The 20,202-nt window shown below is 31.5% G+C and overlaps 3 protein-coding genes across 3 annotated transcripts; 2 read left to right on the plus strand and 1 right to left on the minus strand.

Moving 5' to 3' along the window:
* The first annotated feature begins 346 nt into the window (after positions 1–346).
* Positions 347–8,013, plus strand: LOC123303034 (solute carrier organic anion transporter family member 74D). The gene is made up of 7 exons (XM_044886130.1): positions 347–773; positions 2,769–3,106; positions 4,134–4,248; positions 5,121–5,793; positions 6,239–6,398; positions 6,471–6,732; positions 7,796–8,013. The coding sequence occupies exons 1-7, from the start codon at positions 488–490 to the stop codon at positions 8,011–8,013; spliced, it is 2,052 nt and encodes a 683-aa protein (XP_044742065.1). The 5' UTR covers positions 347–487.
* Positions 8,014–10,361: 2,348 nt separating this feature from the next.
* LOC123302091 lies at positions 10,362–16,621 on the minus strand. Its single transcript, XM_044884876.1, has 8 exons — positions 16,383–16,621; positions 14,785–15,516; positions 14,490–14,679; positions 13,997–14,415; positions 13,652–13,845; positions 13,078–13,246; positions 11,811–12,167; positions 10,362–10,960 (listed from the first exon to the last, which is right to left on the minus strand). Exons 2-8 carry the CDS (start codon positions 15,463–15,465, stop codon positions 10,838–10,840), a joined length of 2,133 nt encoding a protein of 710 aa, XP_044740811.1. The 5' UTR covers positions 15,466–15,516; positions 16,383–16,621; the 3' UTR covers positions 10,362–10,837.
* Positions 16,622–17,712: 1,091 nt separating this feature from the next.
* LOC123302092 (zinc finger protein OZF-like) lies at positions 17,713–19,385 on the plus strand. Its single transcript, XM_044884877.1, has one exon. It carries the CDS (start codon positions 17,722–17,724, stop codon positions 19,297–19,299), a length of 1,578 nt encoding a protein of 525 aa, XP_044740812.1. The 5' UTR covers positions 17,713–17,721; the 3' UTR covers positions 19,300–19,385.
* The last annotated feature ends 817 nt before the right edge of the window (positions 19,386–20,202 follow it).

Genomic DNA, 20,202 nt, shown 5'->3' on the forward strand with positions numbered 1-20,202 from the left:
AGACATTCAATGTATGTTTTTTTGATAAATGTCACTAATCGAAACTGAGCGCGAAATTTAAACTTATTCTAATGCGTTTTATAACCTTGAAAATTGCTTAGTAGTCGGGAATCTTCCAGTTTAGGGAAGAGGAAATATCAAAAAGATAAATTTTGCATTGTCAACCTAATCTAGCCTAACTTCGTCAATTCGTCATAATAACAGGTTCGTTGTTATAAGCGATATCAAAACGTCAATATAGCCGATTTTTACTATACCATTGCATATTATCATTGAAGATATTGTATTAAAAATATTAATATCTCCTATCACAAATAAACACAAATATTCAGTGAATTATTCTCAACACAAATAAGTCACAATAATTGTTATATCCTTATTAGTTTCATTTAATAATAGTTACGTAGTACCGTAGTACCGAACGGGGCGCAGCGTAGTGTTCCATCCACAAAATCACAAGCGACGCAAGCCAGAAAATCAAAAGAATATGTCCAAGAAGTCAACAAACGAATCAATCGAATTAGCCGAACAACAGAATGAATTAATTGAAAAGAATGAAAAACAATTCTTGAATGATTCCTACGAACAGTTGGATGATATTAAATGTGGTTTGGGATGTTTGCAATATGATTGGTTACAACGATATGCAAATAAAAATGCGTATGTCTTCGTTTACGGGTTTTTGGGATGTTTATTTTCGGCCGCTTATGCGTATTTTAATGGGACGCTGACAATGATTGAGAAACGGTTTAAAATACCAAGTCAAACAACTGGTAAGTGTTGAATTTTTTTTTTTAGAAGCTTTAATATATGTGTGTTCATATAGAAAAATTGCATACTGAGTAAAGTGGTTCATAGACGTTCAATAATTTTGCTCCATTCAAACATCAATACGGTACAATTTCTTTAAGGTAGTACGAACACCAAAGCAATTTTAGATTTAGGGTTGAAATTATTTATACCTTATTTTCAACTTTGAAGATGAATTTTTTTATAACTTCATGAATATAGACGAAAAACAAGAATAAAACTTCGATATCTGCCTTGGTTTTCAAAATTAGAAATATATATTTTTTTACTTGTGTTCCCCCTACCGTGCTCATACATCCATGATTATTCGGACACAACGGGTTTTTTTTGTTTTCAATAATTTATTAAGACTTTAACTTTAATTTAAATAGATTTTTTTTAATTTCCACCGACTAGTTTTGACTAGTTTGGTTTAAATATGCTTACTTTTGAAGTAATTTATTCTATTTCTATTTAAGGATGTACTAGCATGACAACAATGTTTGATTTAAAGGCTCAAAAATTTTTATAGGTTGACTTTTACTCAATGAATATGTGGTTAAAATTTCAGCTTTGGTATCCGTGCAAATTTTTAAGAAAAAAATCATTGAAAACCGATATAAAATACTCTCTTATGGAGAAATCAAAAAAAACCACATCAGTTTTTGATAATTTTCACTTGGAACGAATGAAAACAAATAAAAAAACTGTTTAATAGAAAGTAAACTATGACATAGAAAAGAAAAAAACAAGTGTTTTCATCCAAATAAGGGATGTACAAGTAGGCTATATTTAGGGTTCAAATTCTTTTTATCTTATTTTCAACTTTAATTTTTTGTTTACCTGAAATTACTTGGAGACGGTTAATTTTAACATATATTTACCGTTTAGCTTATTCTACCTTAATAAAAAAACAGTTTTGACAGACTGGTAATGACAAAATCCAATGAAAGTTTGTCATAAAAGCAAGAGGTTTTTGAATCACGTAAATTCAACTTGTAAAAAAAGTTAATGTCTGTGATTTTTCAATGAGGATAAGTAAAGATGTCACTGAACTTCAACACTGAGAAGAATCAAAAAAAGTAAACGTCTATAGAACACTTTAGATTGAATATATGTAAATTATAATAGCGCGGCGCGGCGCTGTTGAAAATAATCAACCTAATTGATAAAGTCAAACACAGGATATAATTCACTCCAGTTAATAATAGATCAACTGCATAAGCAGTTAGGTTTAATTTTATCAATCGAAATGTTATTGATCGTTTCATATTCTTTTTTTCGAAACGTAAATATTGTTTTTTGGAATGTTTCGAAAAAAGCGTGTGTCAAACGAGGTCCATCAGATCTCAATCAGATCAAAATTAATCGATGAAAATGATTGATAAAATAAAAAAAAAAGTTTTTTGTTCACTATGTGCGTCTTTTCTTTCGATTTTTCATCGATTGAAGTGTGAATGTTCAAAAATCGTGTAAAGAATCGTTCGATTGAAAATTATAGTGAGTATTATTTATTAAAATATATAAAAACTACTAAAGATATCGAGATACAAGTCTCTCATATCTCAAAAACTATATAGACAATTTAATTATTTTTGTATTCATATACACAGAGTGTTAAGGAATAAATGACCATAAGTCAAAAGAATCTGTCGAGACATACCTTTTTTTATAAAGGAAATGAGCCTGGAAACACCCCTCTTCAAAGTAACAGTCATCAAAAACATTCGGAGAAAAATTTGATGAAAGTATTCCTAAATATTCAATCAATAAAATTAAAACACTCTAACACAAGTTGCTTATACTAAAACGCTTTTTTACGAGCTTTGCCCCCATTTTCCTAAATCAATTTTTGTTTTATATAAATAAGTATTTCGACTACCAAGTAGTCATCATCTTTTTCTATCGTATAGTGAAAAAATTACGGTACGGCCTCCTTAAGTTGTTTTTTCCATAACAGTTTTTTTTTTAAATTTTAGGGATAATAAGTGTTGGAAATGATATAAGTTCCCTTTTTCTATCAGCTGTAATAAGTTACTACGGAGGGTATGGACATCGTCCACGATGGATTGCATTTGGTTTATTTCTAATCGCAACGTTTTGTCTAATATCTGCTTTACCACAATTTATTTACGGAAGTGGTGAACTTGCGCTGTTATTAACACAAGAATATGCTTTAGCTGATAATTATACAGCCACTGATACACTCGGTACAAATAATAACAATCAGAACCAATTTTTGTGCCAATTAAATAGAACTTCGAATGAATGTCAAGCAAATAGTTTGGTACCTTTGGAAAATAATTTTGCACCACAAGTAAGTACGCATTCTGTAAAGTTGCGCATTAAAATACGGGTTTTTTTTACAAACTAAGAAAGAAAATGAGTCTGATTTCTGCTCGAGTGTAATTCCATGAAAAAGTGTACCATGAATGGAAAAATAATTCCTTTTTTTGTTGGTAAAAATACTTTAGTATGGTGCCAACACTTAAGTACTTTTAGCTTTCAGAATCTTACTTAATATCTTTATATCTTTAAAATAACTCAAAATATAATAATAATGGGGTTTAACCTCCGTTCTCTGACATATACGCCTATAACAGAGGCCACCCACATCATTATTTGTTAATCTTTATTTATTTGATTTCAAACATATTTATAATTACATTTTGATGTGGGTGGAGTCGGTTGCTTCGTTCTTATCCAAGCGACGACAATGTGATCAATTCTACCGCCCTCATTAATCATAATTATTCACATTACCGCTGCTTGGATTCGAACCCGCAACCTAAGCCTTAAAAATAAACGCCTTAGACCGCTCGGCCATTTATACTCTTACTCAAAATATAATTATTTTGCCATCCAAAGTAACGGTAGTGTCAGTCACGGTTCATTTTTCTAGTAAATTTAATTCTAGAATACTAAGGTTCTCTATTTTACCATTTTCCAATAATTTGTTCTTAATATACTTTTGGGATAATAATATGTCTCTCAGGCAAGAAAAATAATAAACTTCAATATTTTGGTTTAATTTATGGCCTTAGTGTATTAATAAATCCCATTAGTCCTAAGAATTAGGCACTGAATGGTAATTACATCAAGGAAATAGTTTTAATTTTAAAATATTTTCAGTCGTCAACTAGAAATATGTGTAAATAACAGAATGTTTTACAGAGAAATTAGTTGGCAACACACTTTTCATGATATTTTAACTAACGACAATTCTTTAGTTTATATAACTACCCATAAGTACTATAATTTGCTCGACAGAGATCGCTATGCTTATTTGAAATAATTTGTAGATAACCAATATCATTCTATTATTTTATTTTTTTATTATTTAGATAATATTATTTATCGCACAATTGATTTCTGGCGTTGGTGGATCTTTGTATCATACTTTAGGCGTATCGTACATGGATGACAATATTAAAAAATCCAAAACACCTGCGCTAATTAGTAAGTACTGCTACACTTTTACAGATCTGATATAACTAGCTTTAGTAGAAAATACCAAAATGAAAATATCCCAAAAATTAACGACTTAAAGATTATTGTGTTTTCTTTTTTGATATCTGATAATTAGTATTTTAATATTTTTCCCAACCAACATGATTTTCTTCAGCGTAAAAACAAGAAAGGACCTCGTACTAGCTAGGCCATCAGATGGGTTCACGTGGCCAATTGAAATTCTCAGCTCCATTCAGGGTCCTTAAATATTCTAGGTCAAAGGTGGAATAAATCAGTTTTTTGAGAATCAGGGAAAGTCAAGGGAAACAAGCCTTGCTTTCAACCGTATACATTTATAATAAAAGTTGTAGAGGATAAAAACGGTTAGAAAACGATTTCTAGATAATTTTATCCTCTACAACTTTTATAATAAATGTAAATACCATTGAAGGCAAAGGAAACGAAAACTTCTCAAAAAAATGGTTTCTGTTACCTTTGATCTTGAATATCTAAGGACGCGCACTCGTGTTTGTATAAAAATTGAGCTTATTCTGTTAGATTCCGAGGTTGACCACTTTTTTTTTACTACAATGATCGAGTTTTGTAGTAAGTACCTGGGTGACCGAACTTTGCTCGGTATTTTTTGTGCTAAAAAGACACAAATTTTATCACTAATATAAGAAACCATTTAAAATGTCTCCACACAAATATCAATTTGAATGTCCCGGTAATGTGACTTTATTTCGTCGCCAATAGATGTCAGGAAGTCATATTTTGCAGTAAATGTTTCAGTTTTTCCTGAAAACATGGATAAAACGATGTTTTCTAAAAATGAAACCTAAAAATAATAGTATTTACAATAATGATATGAATTTTTTTAGGTATCAGTTACTTTATTCGTCTATTAGGACCAGCATTCGGTTATGCGTTAGCATCAGCATGCCTAAAAATATACATTTCTCCATACTTGACACCAATTATAGATCAAAGAGATTCCCGATGGTTAGGCGCATGGTGGCTGGGATGGTTAATCTTGTCAATTCCAATCTATTTGCTATCTATCCTAATGGCAATGTTCCCGAAGGAATTACCTGAATCGTATATGAGAAAACAAAAATTAAAACAACAGCAAATCGAAAATAACAACAAACAACAAATACCAAACGTTGAAAAAAAACCGGAAGTGGTTTCCTTCGGGAACATGATGAGAACATTCAAACGTTTATTAACAAATAAAACTTTTATGTGCAATAATATGGCATCCGTTTTTTACTGTTTGGGTTTTATGCCATATTGGATCTTTTTACCCAAATACATCGAAACACAATATAAGCAAACGGCATCCGTTTCGAGTTTAACAACGGGAATGATTGGTTTGGTTTTCTCAGCAATTGGTATACTGATTTCTGGTATTGTAATCAGTAAATATAAACCTTCGGCGCGGGCATTAGCTGTGTGGAATATCATTGTTGGTGCCGTAGATGTGATTGGAATTTGTATTTATCCATTTTTAGGATGTGACGAAAATGATAATAATTTGAAAATGTCTTTCGAGTAAGTATATTACGCCCTTTATTAAGGTTTTTTAAAAACCATGTTAAATTTTCATTGGTGGAAAAAAAAATTATAAAGAAAAGCAGTTATCCAGATAAGAATGGTTAAAGTTACAATTAAATTTCAGCCACTGCGATTATACCCTGACTGTCTGTCTGTCTGTCGCCTGTCCATCTGTCATCACGATTACTCAAAAACGAAAAGAGATATCAGATATAGCGTGCTGAGGGCGTAAAAAGTGAGGTCAAGTTCGTAAATAAGCAACATAGGTCAATTGGGTCTTGGGTCCGTAGGATCCATCTTAGCAAATTATGCGCAAATTGTATAGTATCTATGTTATGACTATATCAGTTATATATATATATATATATGTGTGACATGTATGTATACATGGTATTTCAACAATTAACTCAGTCAATTGTTTGTTTTCACTTTTTTTTTTTAGATTAAACAAAACATGTAATATGGATTGCAACTGTGATTTTGTAAAATACTCGCCTGTATGTTCCTACAACACTCCTGTCTCCGAACAAAACACTTTTATATCCGCATGTCATGCCGGTTGCACTGGACAATATATTTTATTTCCAGAAAATGCTACCAAAGTATGTATATATTACTATAAATTGGATTTTTTTTTAAATAAATTTTTCAAAATTGAATTTATTTCTTTTTAGATGTTCACAAATTGTTCCTGTATTAGTAGTGGCCTCGCGATTTCCGGAGCATGTCCTGTTGATTGTACGACAATATTTTATATATTTTTATCCGTTGTATGTTTAATTAAATTTACGGGAGCTAGTGGAAGGGCTTCTAATTTTCTGGTTTCGGTACGATGTGTTGATGAAGTGGATAAACCTTCGGCGATGGGATTCGGTATTATGATTTTAAGTTTATTGGCGTTTATACCATCACCGATTTTATTCGGTAGTATATTAGGTATGTTTTTATTAGTTGTTACTTCAGCTAAACCTGCTTAAATGAATCAAATCGTATTTTAAAGATGTCATTTCCCGGGCATTTATTTCGATTAAAATAAGCGATTATTTTTTGTAAATTAAATAATAAACAAAAAATTTCAGATTTAATTTTCAGGTGATCCTGTTTGAAACAAATTATTAAATTTGACCCAGAATTGGGCCCAGGGTAGCCCCAAACGCAAACAATTTTAATGAAATTTTTAAAACTTCAAATTAACTTAATCGCCAGTATACATTTTCGCGAAAGCGTTAATAATATCGTTGATTTCCAGATATTTAGGACAGCAAGCCCGAATAATTTTTCCTGTCCCATTGAGGCACGTAACCAAAGTTATACCTCGTCAAGTGTAAAAAACGATCTCTCTACAAATCTTAGTCGCATGCTTCAAAGAAATGAGCTAGCGACTCTGGTATGGCGGAATTATTTCCACATTCTGTTTTCCATTAGGCCATCCAGACTCGGTATTCATTTATAATATTTGATTCACTATCATTAATGAATCGCCGATACATCTGAACCGTCTTTTATCGATATTCAAGTACTTGACACCAACATTTGGTTCATTGATAACGGAATCTAATATAGGGTTATGTAAATTGATTTCCAAAAGTACTCTTCAGCCGATTTGGCTACTCTTCGATTTTTGGAATCTACATGCTTTGAAACGAATTTTTAAACAAAATAATATGTTCCTCCCAAAAATTATCAGATGTGGGGGTTAGTATGAAATTAGGACCAATAGACTAACTATTCATTGTTAAATTTTATTAAATCATAAGTGTATTTAGGTGGTGGGCATGCTCATATGGGTGGATCCGCTACTGGTATTTTGTAAAACCACAAATAGTATTTTTCCGAAATAAATTTTTAGTGGCTTTTTATTAGCAAAAACAACATTTTGAAGTACTTTTTCAAAAATAGTGGAAGACCCTATTGCACTTAATCAGGTTTATCTCAATTAGAATAATTAACACTCATATTAAATTAAATTAATTAACACACTAATTATTTTGATTAACAGATAAAACGTGTTTGGTGTGGGGTAAGACGTGTAGTGGAAGTGGTAATTGTTGGCTGTACGATAGTGAACAATTACGTTATGTTATGAATTTCACAGCTGCTACGTTTATAATAATCGGAGTGTTGTTTGATTGTGCTGTTTGGTATTACGTTAAACATTTAAAGATATTCGATGATCCTGAAGAGAAACCGACAAATATTGATGACGTTGACAAATAATTTTTATTTTTTATATTAATATATATGTAAATTTTAATTAAGTGTCCTAATTATAATTATGTGTACCTAATATTCAATAATTATAAATTTATTTCACTTTAAAATTTTATTTTTTTATGTTTGAACCAATAGGTCGTTCAAAGTAACTAAAAATAAGCTATTTTATGAATTTATTCAAAGGAAAAAAACAAAGCTAAAAGAAAAGGAAGGTTTTGGAATCTAGTTTAAGTCCCTTCTAACTCGTAATCTCAGAAGTTCTAGGGTTGGGCTAATTAACGATTTGTATACACAAAAAAACGATTTTTGGCCAATATCTCGGAAACCATCAACTTTTTGAAAAATAGTTTCAAACAAAAATTGTCGAAAACTTTGATATCTTCAGCCATTTTTCCGAAAATTAGCAAAAACGGCCAAATATATATATTGGCCATAGGAGATACCTATTGGTCAAAAATCTTTTTTTTTATGTATACAAATCGTTATTAACGCATCCCTAGCACTTTTGAGACTGTGCGTTAGTAGGGTTTTTAATAAGATGCCGAAACCTTCCTTTTTTTTTAGTTTTTTTTTTTTACTTTAAATAAATTCACGTAAAAACATTATTTTGAGCGGACTACAATTTTTTCTAGGAAATAAAGTTTTTGTGTTTGGTTCTTTTGTTTAAGGAAAGATTCAAGAAGTTCAAGCAGTTTTGGATAAATGTTTTTTGAAATATTTAAATCTTTTCAGTCCGGTTTTGCCTAAACTATACGGTTTACGGAAAAATGTTTCGAGCCAAAATGTTACTTTTTTAATCAACAACTTTCTAATTTAAAGTGTTCATCTGTTGATTACCAATTATGGAGTAGAGTGAACTTGAAAACCTATAGCCCTGGTATTCCAAAAGACACTCCTGTTCAATCCTCAAACTTAATTAGAAAAGACTGTAGATATGTGAAAAGCTTTAAAAATCGTTTTTCCACTGAAAATATCCTTCAAATTATTTAAATTTATTCAGAAATTTTATAATATTATTCCGCTTATCAAAAGATACTACGCTCTGAATTTTAGCTGAAATTTCAAGCAATTAGAAAGTTTCATCTTCGAAAAATTTTATTCTACATTAAAACAAATAATCGTAACCATGATCAAAATGGCATATTTCGTCCATCTACTGAAAAAAACATAATGCAGCTATAACGATTACTACATTACCTACCTTATGAAGAGTATTAATAATGGTTTAGATCTCTGCTAAAGCGTCACATGGTTAAATTGAAAACTATTTTTATAATAATCGATTGCAAATAATGGCAAATAGTATCAAACTTTGAAATGAACTTTTTTATTTACAGATTATAACCTTTATTCGATAATAAATTCATATTACGTAATTCCGGAACCGAACTTAAATATTGAGTTGGACAAATTTTTAAAATATAATGTGATTTTTTTTAAGCCCTCAAATTTTACATAAAAACTCTTTTTGTTTACAGGGTGCCTAGGAGTAACGGACTCCCTTGTTGCATTAGGTAGAAAATAAAATTCTAAGGCGAAAAGTCCTTTCCCATTTTTTGATCCGATGCACGGATAAATAGCTATTAATTAAAATATGCAATACAGTTGGAGGGAGGGCGGGGTAGTAAGAAACTGCGAGAGTGACACACGAGAACTTTAACGTTACCCGGGTTTGCACGTATGCATACGTTTGCAAGTGTATGAATGTGTACAAAGGGACGGGTGTAAGTGCATCGGATCAAAAAATGTAAGACGACTATCCGTCTACGAATTTTATTTTCTACCTGATGCATCAAAGTCGTCAGTTACTTTTGAGACACCCTGTATAATAAAAGAGAAGTACAAGTTTTCAAAAGGATAGTAAGTTATCCTAAATTAATACAAAGTGACTTTTTCTGACAAATATGGAGATAATTCCGAAAATTTAGATAGTTTTAAAATTAAAACATTTCAGACCAAAAACGAAACAAGTAATACAAAACTTTTTTCTTTTCTAAGCCATTGCTAATATTTTTACTTTCTATTAAAAAGTTTTTCATATATATATTTTTTTTTTTCATTCATTATAAGTGAAAATTATCAAAAATCTCAAAAAATGTCGTTTTCTTGAGATTTCTTCATAAAAGCAATGTATTTTATATCGATTTCCAATTTTTTTACAACATTATTGTCATGCTCATACATCCTAAACGGTCAAATATATTTAGCTCATTCCAATATGGTCGGGTAATAAAAAATGCACAAAATATAATTATCAAAAATATTATTATTTAAATAGAAATTGAAAACAAATAAAATATAAATAAATATAAATATTTATAAATATATATAACATAGAATAATGAGAGGTAACAAATTCAAATTTTTAATTACAATCAAATAAGAAACATTTGTGACTTAGTTCTACAATTTTACAAAAAAAACAGTTTTATTTCCGACACTCGAATTATTTTTATTTTAGAAAACATAAATGAATACTGAAAAATCACATGGTCTTTCTTAACATGAACCTTCCAAATTACACGTTTCTTTTTTTAGTGTCTAGCGACTAGTTTTGGAGAAATCTATGAAAACGTACCATCCATCTTCTGTTTTACCATAAAACCAATGTTAAATATGCCTACTTTTGAAGTCATTAATGTATTTAAATAATCTGGCAAGTCCCCTAAAATTTTCAGAACTGATTTTATAGTCCTTAATCGATGTATATTGAATATTCTATGGCACATTTTTTCTTATGTTCATTTTGTCTTATGTTGAAAAAAGACTCTGTACATACTATTTTGATCTCTTATTTGATGGTAATAATCTCATTGATTGAATTAAATTATTTTATAGAGTTATTAGAATCAAGTTGAGTTTGTCGCCTTGATTGTTGTCGCTCACATTTTGGACATTCACTTGAAGTTTGTAAACATTGGCGATGATAAACAGCATTACAAACTTCGCACTAAAATATAAAAAAATACATTAGAAAAACAGAATTTGTACAATATTTAATCTAAACAAGTGAAAACAAACAATTGACTGAGTTAGTTGTTGAAATACCATGTATAGGCAGTGTTGATAACTCTGTCACATTTCACATACATACATATCTGACATATTTAACTGATATTCTCATATAACGCGCAAGTGTTGATGCGCAGTCGTTTGTTTTTTTGACGTCACGTAAATAACAAAAGATATTCACTTTGATATTCCTATATTCATACATACTATAAAATTTGCACCTAATTAACGCCCTCGTGGGTACACAGTGATGTTTACAAAAAAATGTTTCAAACAAAAGTTTTTTATTTTTTTATAAGCAACATTTTTTACATTTAAACTTTTGTTCTATCTCTAACGGTTTACAAGATGGGTCCTACGGACCCAAGACCCAATTGACCTATGATGCTCATTTACGAACTTGACCTGTCTTTTTACGTCCTGAGTACGCTGTAAAAATTTCAGATCGATATCTTTTTTCGTTTTTGAGTTATCGTGTCCACAGACGGACGGACGGACGGACGGACAACCGGAAATGGATTAATTAGGTGATTCTATGAACACCTATACCAAAATTTTGTTCGTAGCATCAATATTTTTAAGCGTTACAAACTTGGGACGAAACTTAATATACTATGTATATTTCATATATACATGGTATAAAAATTGGGCTTTTAAGTCTAGAACAGTGTTTCTCAATTTGGGCACTAGAGGCTTACAGAGAGAGAGAGGCGGGAAGGCTAATTTGTAATTTAATATTAATCTACTTGTACACTTTAAAATATAAAATGTGTATGTGATTTACTTACCCGTAATGTAGTGTCTAAATCAAATGGATACAATATTTGATTATTCGAACATAACTCACAAATGAATCCTTTTTGTGAACATAACCAACAAGTGAGCACATGATTACGTGCAAACTGTACCAGTGATTTTAATTGCATAATTAATTGATTATTATTATTGATTAATTCCAAATCAGATATTGAATATAAATGAATTGTTTCATATAGATATTCACGTGGCCATATTTGACGTTTTAATTGTTCTATAATCGGTTCACGACATGTGTACAAGTATGCACGTAAATAATTCATTTGTATGCGTAGCTCATGTAAATCCGACATTTTATTTATTAATGAATAGATTTTTTGATTTATTATCTGCAAGAAAATAAAAAGTTAAAAAGTTATCTGCAGTAAAATAAAATAAAAAAGTTTAAAAAATATTTCTTAGAAAATGAGGAAAGTATGTGCCGAATTTCAGAATAACCGTGACTATAGTGAGAGAGTTCCAAATCAAAACAATCGGAATCGGGCATTTTATTTCACCAAGTCTTGAGAAACACTTAAACGACCTCTTATTTACTTGTTTCCCGATTCATTTACCCTCAGACGACCTCTTATTTTCAAATTAGATTAAATTTGGTATATGGCGTTCTTTATACTAAGCGGAATAAAATTACAAAATTAGAAGGTAGAGTATTTCAGGGAAAAAGTGATATCCATGAGACGAATCGCGTTTTTACATTTACTCCAAATTCAGCTAGAAAGTTGAAAATTTGCATGTGGATTGAGTTAGTGGCAAGGGCCGTAATTTGCCGAATCAAGGAATAGCTACGCCAAACCCATCTTGATTACTGGGACTTAAGCCCGACTTAAACTAACTAGAACACATTTGAGAAAGGTAGCACTCTCGGTAGGATACTATCGATTTAACTACAACCTTCATAACGTGGAAATCTCTAATGATCCCTCTTGTCGGGCCTGTATGGATGATGATAAAACATTCATACATGTTAGTTGTAGCTGCAGAAGCCTGCAAATTGTCAGGTATAGAATGTTTAGGTTCATTAATCCTGGGGAAAAACCCGGTGGAGGAGCTATCGGCTTTCTGTGTGCCGTTCGGCCTCGAAATAATCCTATACTTTCATCTGCTTAAAATATCATTCTTCATCACTCCTTACCCAGAGACGCCTCGCCTTTGGGTGACATGGTTAACTATGTCATTCTCATCATTCTTTCATAACGCGCCAAAAAAACTAGAAATATTCGATTGATCAAATAAACTTACTTTAATATTTATAAATGGATGATTTTTATATTCAGTTAAAAATAGGTGAGCCCGTTTCGATACTTGATATTTCCTAAAGTCCCAATTAAATAATACTCTTGCAGGTATTATATGTAATTCATCACTCATACATTCACTGCAATAATAGTCGCCAGTCAATCCACATATTCTGAAAAGAACATTAAATCATTGATTTTTTTATCTATTAATTTTCAGGGTTGGACTGGCCATACAGGAATTCGGTATGCCGGTGGGTCGATGACCTCAGAAATAAAAAACAGACTGGTGGCCCAAAAACTTTAAAAACATTTTTATTTAGCCACCTGTTCACTATATATAACAAGCGTTCGCCGCGCGTCTGTCTTAAAACTTCAACACTGCGTCCATTGCAAAGTACAAACAAAAGGTGACCGCGCAACGTTTGATAAAATTGTTGTTCAGAAAAATCTGTTTACCTTTTTTTGCGCGTGGTCGACCCGTCTTTAAGTTCCCGGCGAGCCGCTTATCGCCAGTCCACTCCTTAATAATTTTGGAGCAACTAAGGTTTTCGAGAAGGGAATTCTCTTTTACTTACTTATATTTTGGTTGTCCAAAACTAATACCCAATGTATTTCCACAAGCACTGCAATTATACTTTTGTTGATCTAATCCCTTTTCGTTGGCTATTTGACTAAAATATTTGGTAAACTGATGAAATTCATTCGTTGTAATATCGCTTGACGATTGATCACATGACGAAATCACTTCGTAACCTAAATTCTGCAGCATCTGTGAATAATTAATCAAAGATTATTTTATCGAATGTTTGGTTTAATCATAAAATATTGGGCCTCCCTCAAGAGAAGTCCTAGCATAGGACTTGTGGAAAGGGGATGTGGCCTTTCTCTACATTGTATCTGACTTCAATAAAGTCCAGTACCTGATCATTTTTCGTACTTCTATCCGTAAAAGACCTCGTTATCTGATCCTCAATATTATTGACCTGCTCTTGATCACTAGACTCAGGCCCAACATTATTCTCAACAATCGGTAACTTAAATGTCGTCTTCATATTCAAGTGATAATAATTATCGATAAGTGCATTGTAGCTCGCTTCATTATCTTGTTTGTAGGATGTAGATGACCATCCGCCATCTCCGTCACACATCATGGCTGACAATGAATTACCAATTCCACTCGAATGATTTGTTTCGATTGATGAATCTAAATTTGTTGACAGCGTTAACGAAGATGATTCTTCACTAGTGCCCTCTTGATGTTTATCGTTTTCAGTCGATTGTTTATTGATTGTTTCCTCGATTTCATTTGACTTTTGTAAGATAATACGTAATGCTTCGCCTAAGAAAAACAGATTTTCAAACATCATTCAAACAAAAAATGTCTTTATTCTCCGTATTATTAGACCAACTTACCTTCATTTAACGCAGTTAATTGTCCTATACCGGTACTGGTTGTACTTGCAGTACTTGTTGCCCCACTAGTACTATTTGTCCCAGTTCCAACTCCACTGTCGTTATCAGTAGACGTTGATTGTTTATTTTGATTGGATATTTGTACTTTGGTTATATCCAATGATTGGGCAATGTCGATACCAGATGTGATCTGTAAAATTTTTGGGCAATTGATACTACGGGAAATTTTCAGTCTTTCAAACACATTTTCAGGATGGCATTAGAAATGTATCTGAATCGCTTACGGAATACTTACAGGGCATGATTTCAATGGCGGTGACCATATTCCAGCCATCAATAATGGCGGTGTAGTCCAATAATTCAGCAAACTAGAATTAATCGCTAACGTAAATGAATGATTAGGTATCGTTTCGACTCCATTAATCAAATTTTGGGCTACATCAAACAATTCGGAATCACGTATAAACGCAAAGGTTTTATAAAATTGTTTCAAAATATGTGCATCTCGTTGCATCGAACTCATGTAACTCGATAAAAGATTATCGTTTAACGCAATTCGGATCCATGCTCGACAATATCCAACTTCATTCGTTATCTGTTGCAAAGCATAAATTTGTGAGATGATTTGTTGATGGGAGAAAACTAGTAAAAGATCCCAAAATGATGGTTCAGGTCGTGAATCTGTTTCTGCGTTTGTAAACGCTTTTGTTGCAATTTGAAAGAAAGAATCCTTCAAGCCATGTAAGAAGATTGCTTCGATGACTGCACATAAATTCGTACTCCCATCTCCGTCCCCATCTAAATCGTTGGCCATTAACGTTAGCATATCGTCAGCGACATCATCGTTATCTTCTTTGATTTTATTATTCATCTGAATGTATTTAACACTCTCTGACAATTTATTGATCAGATTATCGGTGACGAGTTTCTCTTTACGAGATGTTGATGGGGTCAAACTTTTCATAAACGCTTTCATTTTTCCTGTTTGTAGTTCGTCAGTCTAAATTTTACTTATCCATTCCAAAATCTAAACATAATTTGAATATATAAAGTCAAATCTAAGGGCATATCAGTACAAGAGGGATTACAAAAATCAACTTTCAAAATTTTTTACAGAGAGCGGTTGAATTCATCTCTAAGTTCTATAATTTTTCAATAGATGGCGATGAGAGTTATGCAATTTCCCTCAAATAAACTTATTTTTATTTTGTGTGAATATTCAATAGATGGCGCTGTGTTTCAATTTCAAAACTAAACCACATTATATACAAATAAAAGCCATACCTTAAATGAGGTTGAGATAGCGTGAAGAGTTAATAACTAGCATGAATATTATGTAAGTTTTTTGAGGGAAAATTATTAGTTTTTCCCTATCATTGCATTCATTTTCTGATTCTCGGGTTGGCTATGCCTTTAATGGGATGGAGTTAGCACGGGTCTGAGCGTTTTTTGGCTTTTTGATTAACCCTGCAATTACGTTCATACACTGATCCTCAGAAAATCTGAGAAAAACTCAAAAAACTTAGATCATATTCTGTTCACGCTAATCATCTACTCCAAATTGTGTTAACGTGAGACTCGTGCTAAACGCACGATATACACACGATAGTCCTTTTGAGGTCTCTCAGAGCATAATTTCTTAAAAATGCAAAAAGATTAAAACCACAATCAATTTTAACGTTATTAGAAGTTAAATAAATACACTGTAAGGTATGCAGAGTAATTTGGACCCAAAAAAAAAATACACAAATCGAATTCATTTGGCTACGAGACAAGTATTTACTACAGTACCACTCAAAATCCGAAATGAAGGTGAAATTTTCTTTTGTATTTTGAGAAGTACCTAGTCGTCTAGATTTGAAGAAACTATTCGATATCGAAACTAATTCTTACCTGTTCTGATATGTCCCTAGTTGAATTAAAGCTTTTTCATATTAAAATTTTCCATTCCACAGTTTTTGTTGGTAAATAATAAGTTTTTTTTTGAAATATTAATTATTTAAAGATATAACCACAAACTAAGCACTTCACAGGCAAAAAAAATTAGACAGATGTCATCTGTCAAATATCTGTCAAGTGGGTGTTCAGGTAACAGGTGTATCCGTCCTTTAAATTTGATCTATATTTTCTATCATCTTAAAAACCGTGAACTTTTTTTTAAATTATTATTTTAAAACTTTTAAAATCATTTTTTTATTTAATATTATTTATGAATGAGAAAAAATTTATACTAAAACTGTACGAATTGGTATTGAGTTGAGTTTCATGATGATATTATTTGCCAGACAGTGTTATTTATGAGTTAATTTTGGACACTTGTTAATGATAAAGCTTCACGAGTATCTTTTATTTAAAAAAGTAATCAAAAAATAATAATATTATTTATTTTGGATTGGTAAAAAATACTTTTTTTGTGTATAACGGCATTGTCAGTCTTTATTTACATATAAGTCTGTGACTAAGTCAGGGTTGCCAGATAGGGCGACTTATCGCCTTTTAGGCTACTTTAGACAATGCTCGGCGATTAAAATTTTATTGAAGGCGACTCGTCGCCGGTGGGCGACTTTAAATTTTTTCCCAATTATTATTTTTTTTTTTTTTAAATGGCTATGAAAAAGTTTACCTTAGGATTTAGAAACCATATGCTAATTCCAATGTTAGTTGCTTTAATGCATATACGTATTCACATGCGCCTTTTCAAAATTTGTTCTAAAGATTACACGCCTTCGGACAAAATGCTAAAGCGTTTTACTAGTCAGATATACGAAAATCAAGATGTTAATCTAATTGATAACGCTAAGCCTGGTGATGACCTTATAGAGGTAAGTTTAATTGAATATGCTGAAGAAGATGATACCAATGATTTAATGGAAATATTTATTTAAGTTTATGAATGAAAATTACAATACTACTGTGAAAAGTTTCTGTTAACTAATTTATACTAATTTTATCTTTTTTGAATAGTATTGGGCGCAATAAGAATTGTTTAAGTTAATTTAATTATTTGGAAAATAAATAAGCTTAATCATTATAATAATAATGATAATAATTCTATAATTCTTGATAAATCAGAATTGAAAAAAAAATTTATTTCATTTTTACCATTTGAATTAATCGCTGCGACTTTGGGCGACTTTAGCGCCACGGGTCGGCGACGAGTCGAAAAAAAACCTGGCAACCCTGGACTAAGTAGTCTATGACTTTTTGACATTATTATGTTATATAAAAAATTATGTCTGATGTTACGATTGTGGATATAAAATCAACACAGATTAAACAAGAAAGTTTAAATGTAAATAATCTGTTAATTAAAGAAGAAAAAATTGATATGGAATCTTCAACAATTAAAGAAGAGTGCATTGACGTGGATTATCCAACGATTAAAGAAGAAAACTTCAGTGAAATGTTAGAACTTTATTCATGTGATTTCTGTGACGAAATATTTACAACTGAAGACGATTTGTTTACACATAGACGTATTCATACCGGAGTAAAACCATTTGTCTGTGAAGTTTGTGATAAAACTTTTGATCGTCCAAGTTCCTTAGAACGCCATCAACGTATTCATACTGGAGAAAAACCTTTTGTATGTGATATTTGTGATAAAAGTTTCAGCCTTCGGCATCATTTAGTTGATCATCAACGAACCCATACCGGTGAAAAACCTTTTGCATGTGATTCTTGTGATAAAACATTTTCGAACTCAAGCAGCTTGATTCGACATAAAAAGATTCACACTGGGGAAAATTCATCAAATAAAAATCGTTTTTCATGTAATTTGTGTGATAAAACATTTAATCATCGTAACAGTTTTGTTTATCATAGACGCTTTCATGCGGGTGAAAAATTATTTACATGTGAAGTGTGTAAAAAAGTTTTTGATCGGCCAAGTAATTTAGAACGGCATGAACGCATTCATTCTGGAAAGAAACCCTTCACCTGTGATGTTTGTAATAAATCGTTTAGTTTACAACACCATTTAACCGATCATAAACGAACTCATAGTGGAGAAAAGCCATTTTCTTGTGAGCTTTGTTATAAAACCTTTTCGAGCTCAAGTAGTTTACATCGACATAAACGAGCTCATCAGGAGGGTGAAGAAAAACCATTTGGAGAAATTAAGGTTCGAACTAAACAAGTTGAAAAATCATTTACGTGTGAGATTTGTGATAAAAGTTTCGATCGACCAAGTAATTTAGAACGTCATGCGAGAATTCATACCGGAGTAAAACCATATTCATGTGAAGTTTGTGAAAAAACATTTTCCCTTCGACATCATTTAATAGTACACACCCGAACTCATACTGGTGAAAAACCGTATTCTTGTAATTTTTGTAGCCAAGATTTCTCAAGTTCAAGTAGTTTAAACCGACATCAACAGATTCATAATGCGGAAAAATTATCTACAAATGATATTTCTGATTTATCCGAATTCGGCAATTTTAATGAAAATTCGGGAGAAAAACTGTTTTCATGTGATGAATGTGGAAAATCTTTCACTCAGCTAAATTATTTGGATAAACACAAAAAAATTCACTACGAAGAAAAACCATTTTCATGTGATGTTTGTGAGAGAAGCTTTAAGGATTCAAACAATTTAGATAAACATAAGCTCGTTCATAGTGGGGAAAAATCATTTTCGTGTGATTTATGCGATAAAGCTTATTTCAATTCAAGTGCCTTAGCTTTACATAAACGAACCCACACGGGTGAAAAACCATTCGCTTGTGATGTTTGTGGAAAATCGTTTAGTTTATATCACTATTTAAGTTTGCACTTTCGAGTTCATACAAGGAAAAAATCTTTGTGAAAAACAGTTTGCTCGACGAACCCAAAACACGAGTAAAAAAACTGTTCCTGTGATATTTGTATGGTTTATCTTTCAACACTTTTCGAGCTCCCAAATTTTCGTTTAATTGTTTAAAAAAATTATATATTATTAAGAATGATCTGAATAAATTAAATTTTTTAATCAATGCAATTTATTTTTCTTTTTTTTCAAACTCCCACCTATTATTATTTTCAGATTTGAACACTAGATGCCATCAGAGGAGTGAGTCGTGTTTATGTTTTATTTCAATTCGAATCGACTTCCTAAAAAGCTTTGTCAGAAATTAAAAAGATTATAACTTATAAAAAAAATATTTAAAAATCAAAAAACCCGACTTAGTTAAATATAAACTGAAAAGAAAAAAACAAAACCAGCAGTTTACTTAGCGACTTTAACAGTCGGGATCCATTATTGGGAAACATTTGAACCGGTGTAGATTTTAATGTGTCCCGACTGTTAAAGTCGCTATGTAAATTGCTGAACTTGTTTTTTTTTCTTTTCAGTTTATAATTAACTCAGTTCAAATACGTATTCAACGATACCACACTTACCACAGTTTGTCGACTTTCATTTTCAGCCTATGGATGTATGTTTGGTCCTTTGAGAGTCGTGAACCGATTTTAATGTTAATTACGTCCACTTGACATAGTTTCATTGATGGCTTTTTCACAATATGGCCATCTAGTGATCGCCATATTGAATTTACATGCTTGCTATATCTTCAGTAGCACTCGCAAGGTTGAAACAAATCGATTGGCATTAGAATGATCGAAATAGGCCTACGCGTTTGGTCTCTATTGCACCACATAGGAACACATATACATTCTTTTCACAATATGACGTCTGGTGGTCACTATATTGAATTTTCATTACTGCCATATC

This window comes from Chrysoperla carnea, chromosome X (genome assembly GCF_905475395.1).
Source record: "Chrysoperla carnea chromosome X, inChrCarn1.1, whole genome shotgun sequence".
NCBI classification, from domain to species: Eukaryota; Metazoa; Arthropoda; class Insecta; order Neuroptera; family Chrysopidae; genus Chrysoperla; species Chrysoperla carnea.

Excerpts from the sequence above, each read along its gene's own strand:
- LOC123303034 (XM_044886130.1), top strand. The coding sequence starts at position 488 with ATGTCCAAGAAGTCAACAAACGAATCAATCGAATTAGCCGAACAACAG. Across the intron at positions 4,249-5,120 it reads CAAAACACCTGCGCTAATTA|GTATCAGTTACTTTATTCGT; the intron begins GTAAGTACTGCT and ends GAATTTTTTTAG. Across the intron at positions 6,399-6,470 it reads TTCCAGAAAATGCTACCAAA|ATGTTCACAAATTGTTCCTG; the intron begins GTATGTATATAT and ends ATTTCTTTTTAG.
- LOC123302091 (XM_044884876.1), bottom strand. The coding sequence starts at position 15,465 with ATGAAAGCGTTTATGAAAAGTTTGACCCCATCAACATCTCGTAAAGAG. Across the intron at positions 14,680-14,784 it reads CGCCATTGAAATCATGCCCT|ATCACATCTGGTATCGACAT; the intron begins GTAAGTATTCCG and ends AAAATTTTACAG. Across the intron at positions 12,168-13,077 it reads ATCCATTTATAAATATTAAA|ATAATAAATCAAAAAATCTA; the intron begins GTAAGTTTATTT and ends ATTTTCTTGCAG.
- LOC123302092 (XM_044884877.1), top strand. The coding sequence starts at position 17,722 with ATGTCTGATGTTACGATTGTGGATATAAAATCAACACAGATTAAACAA.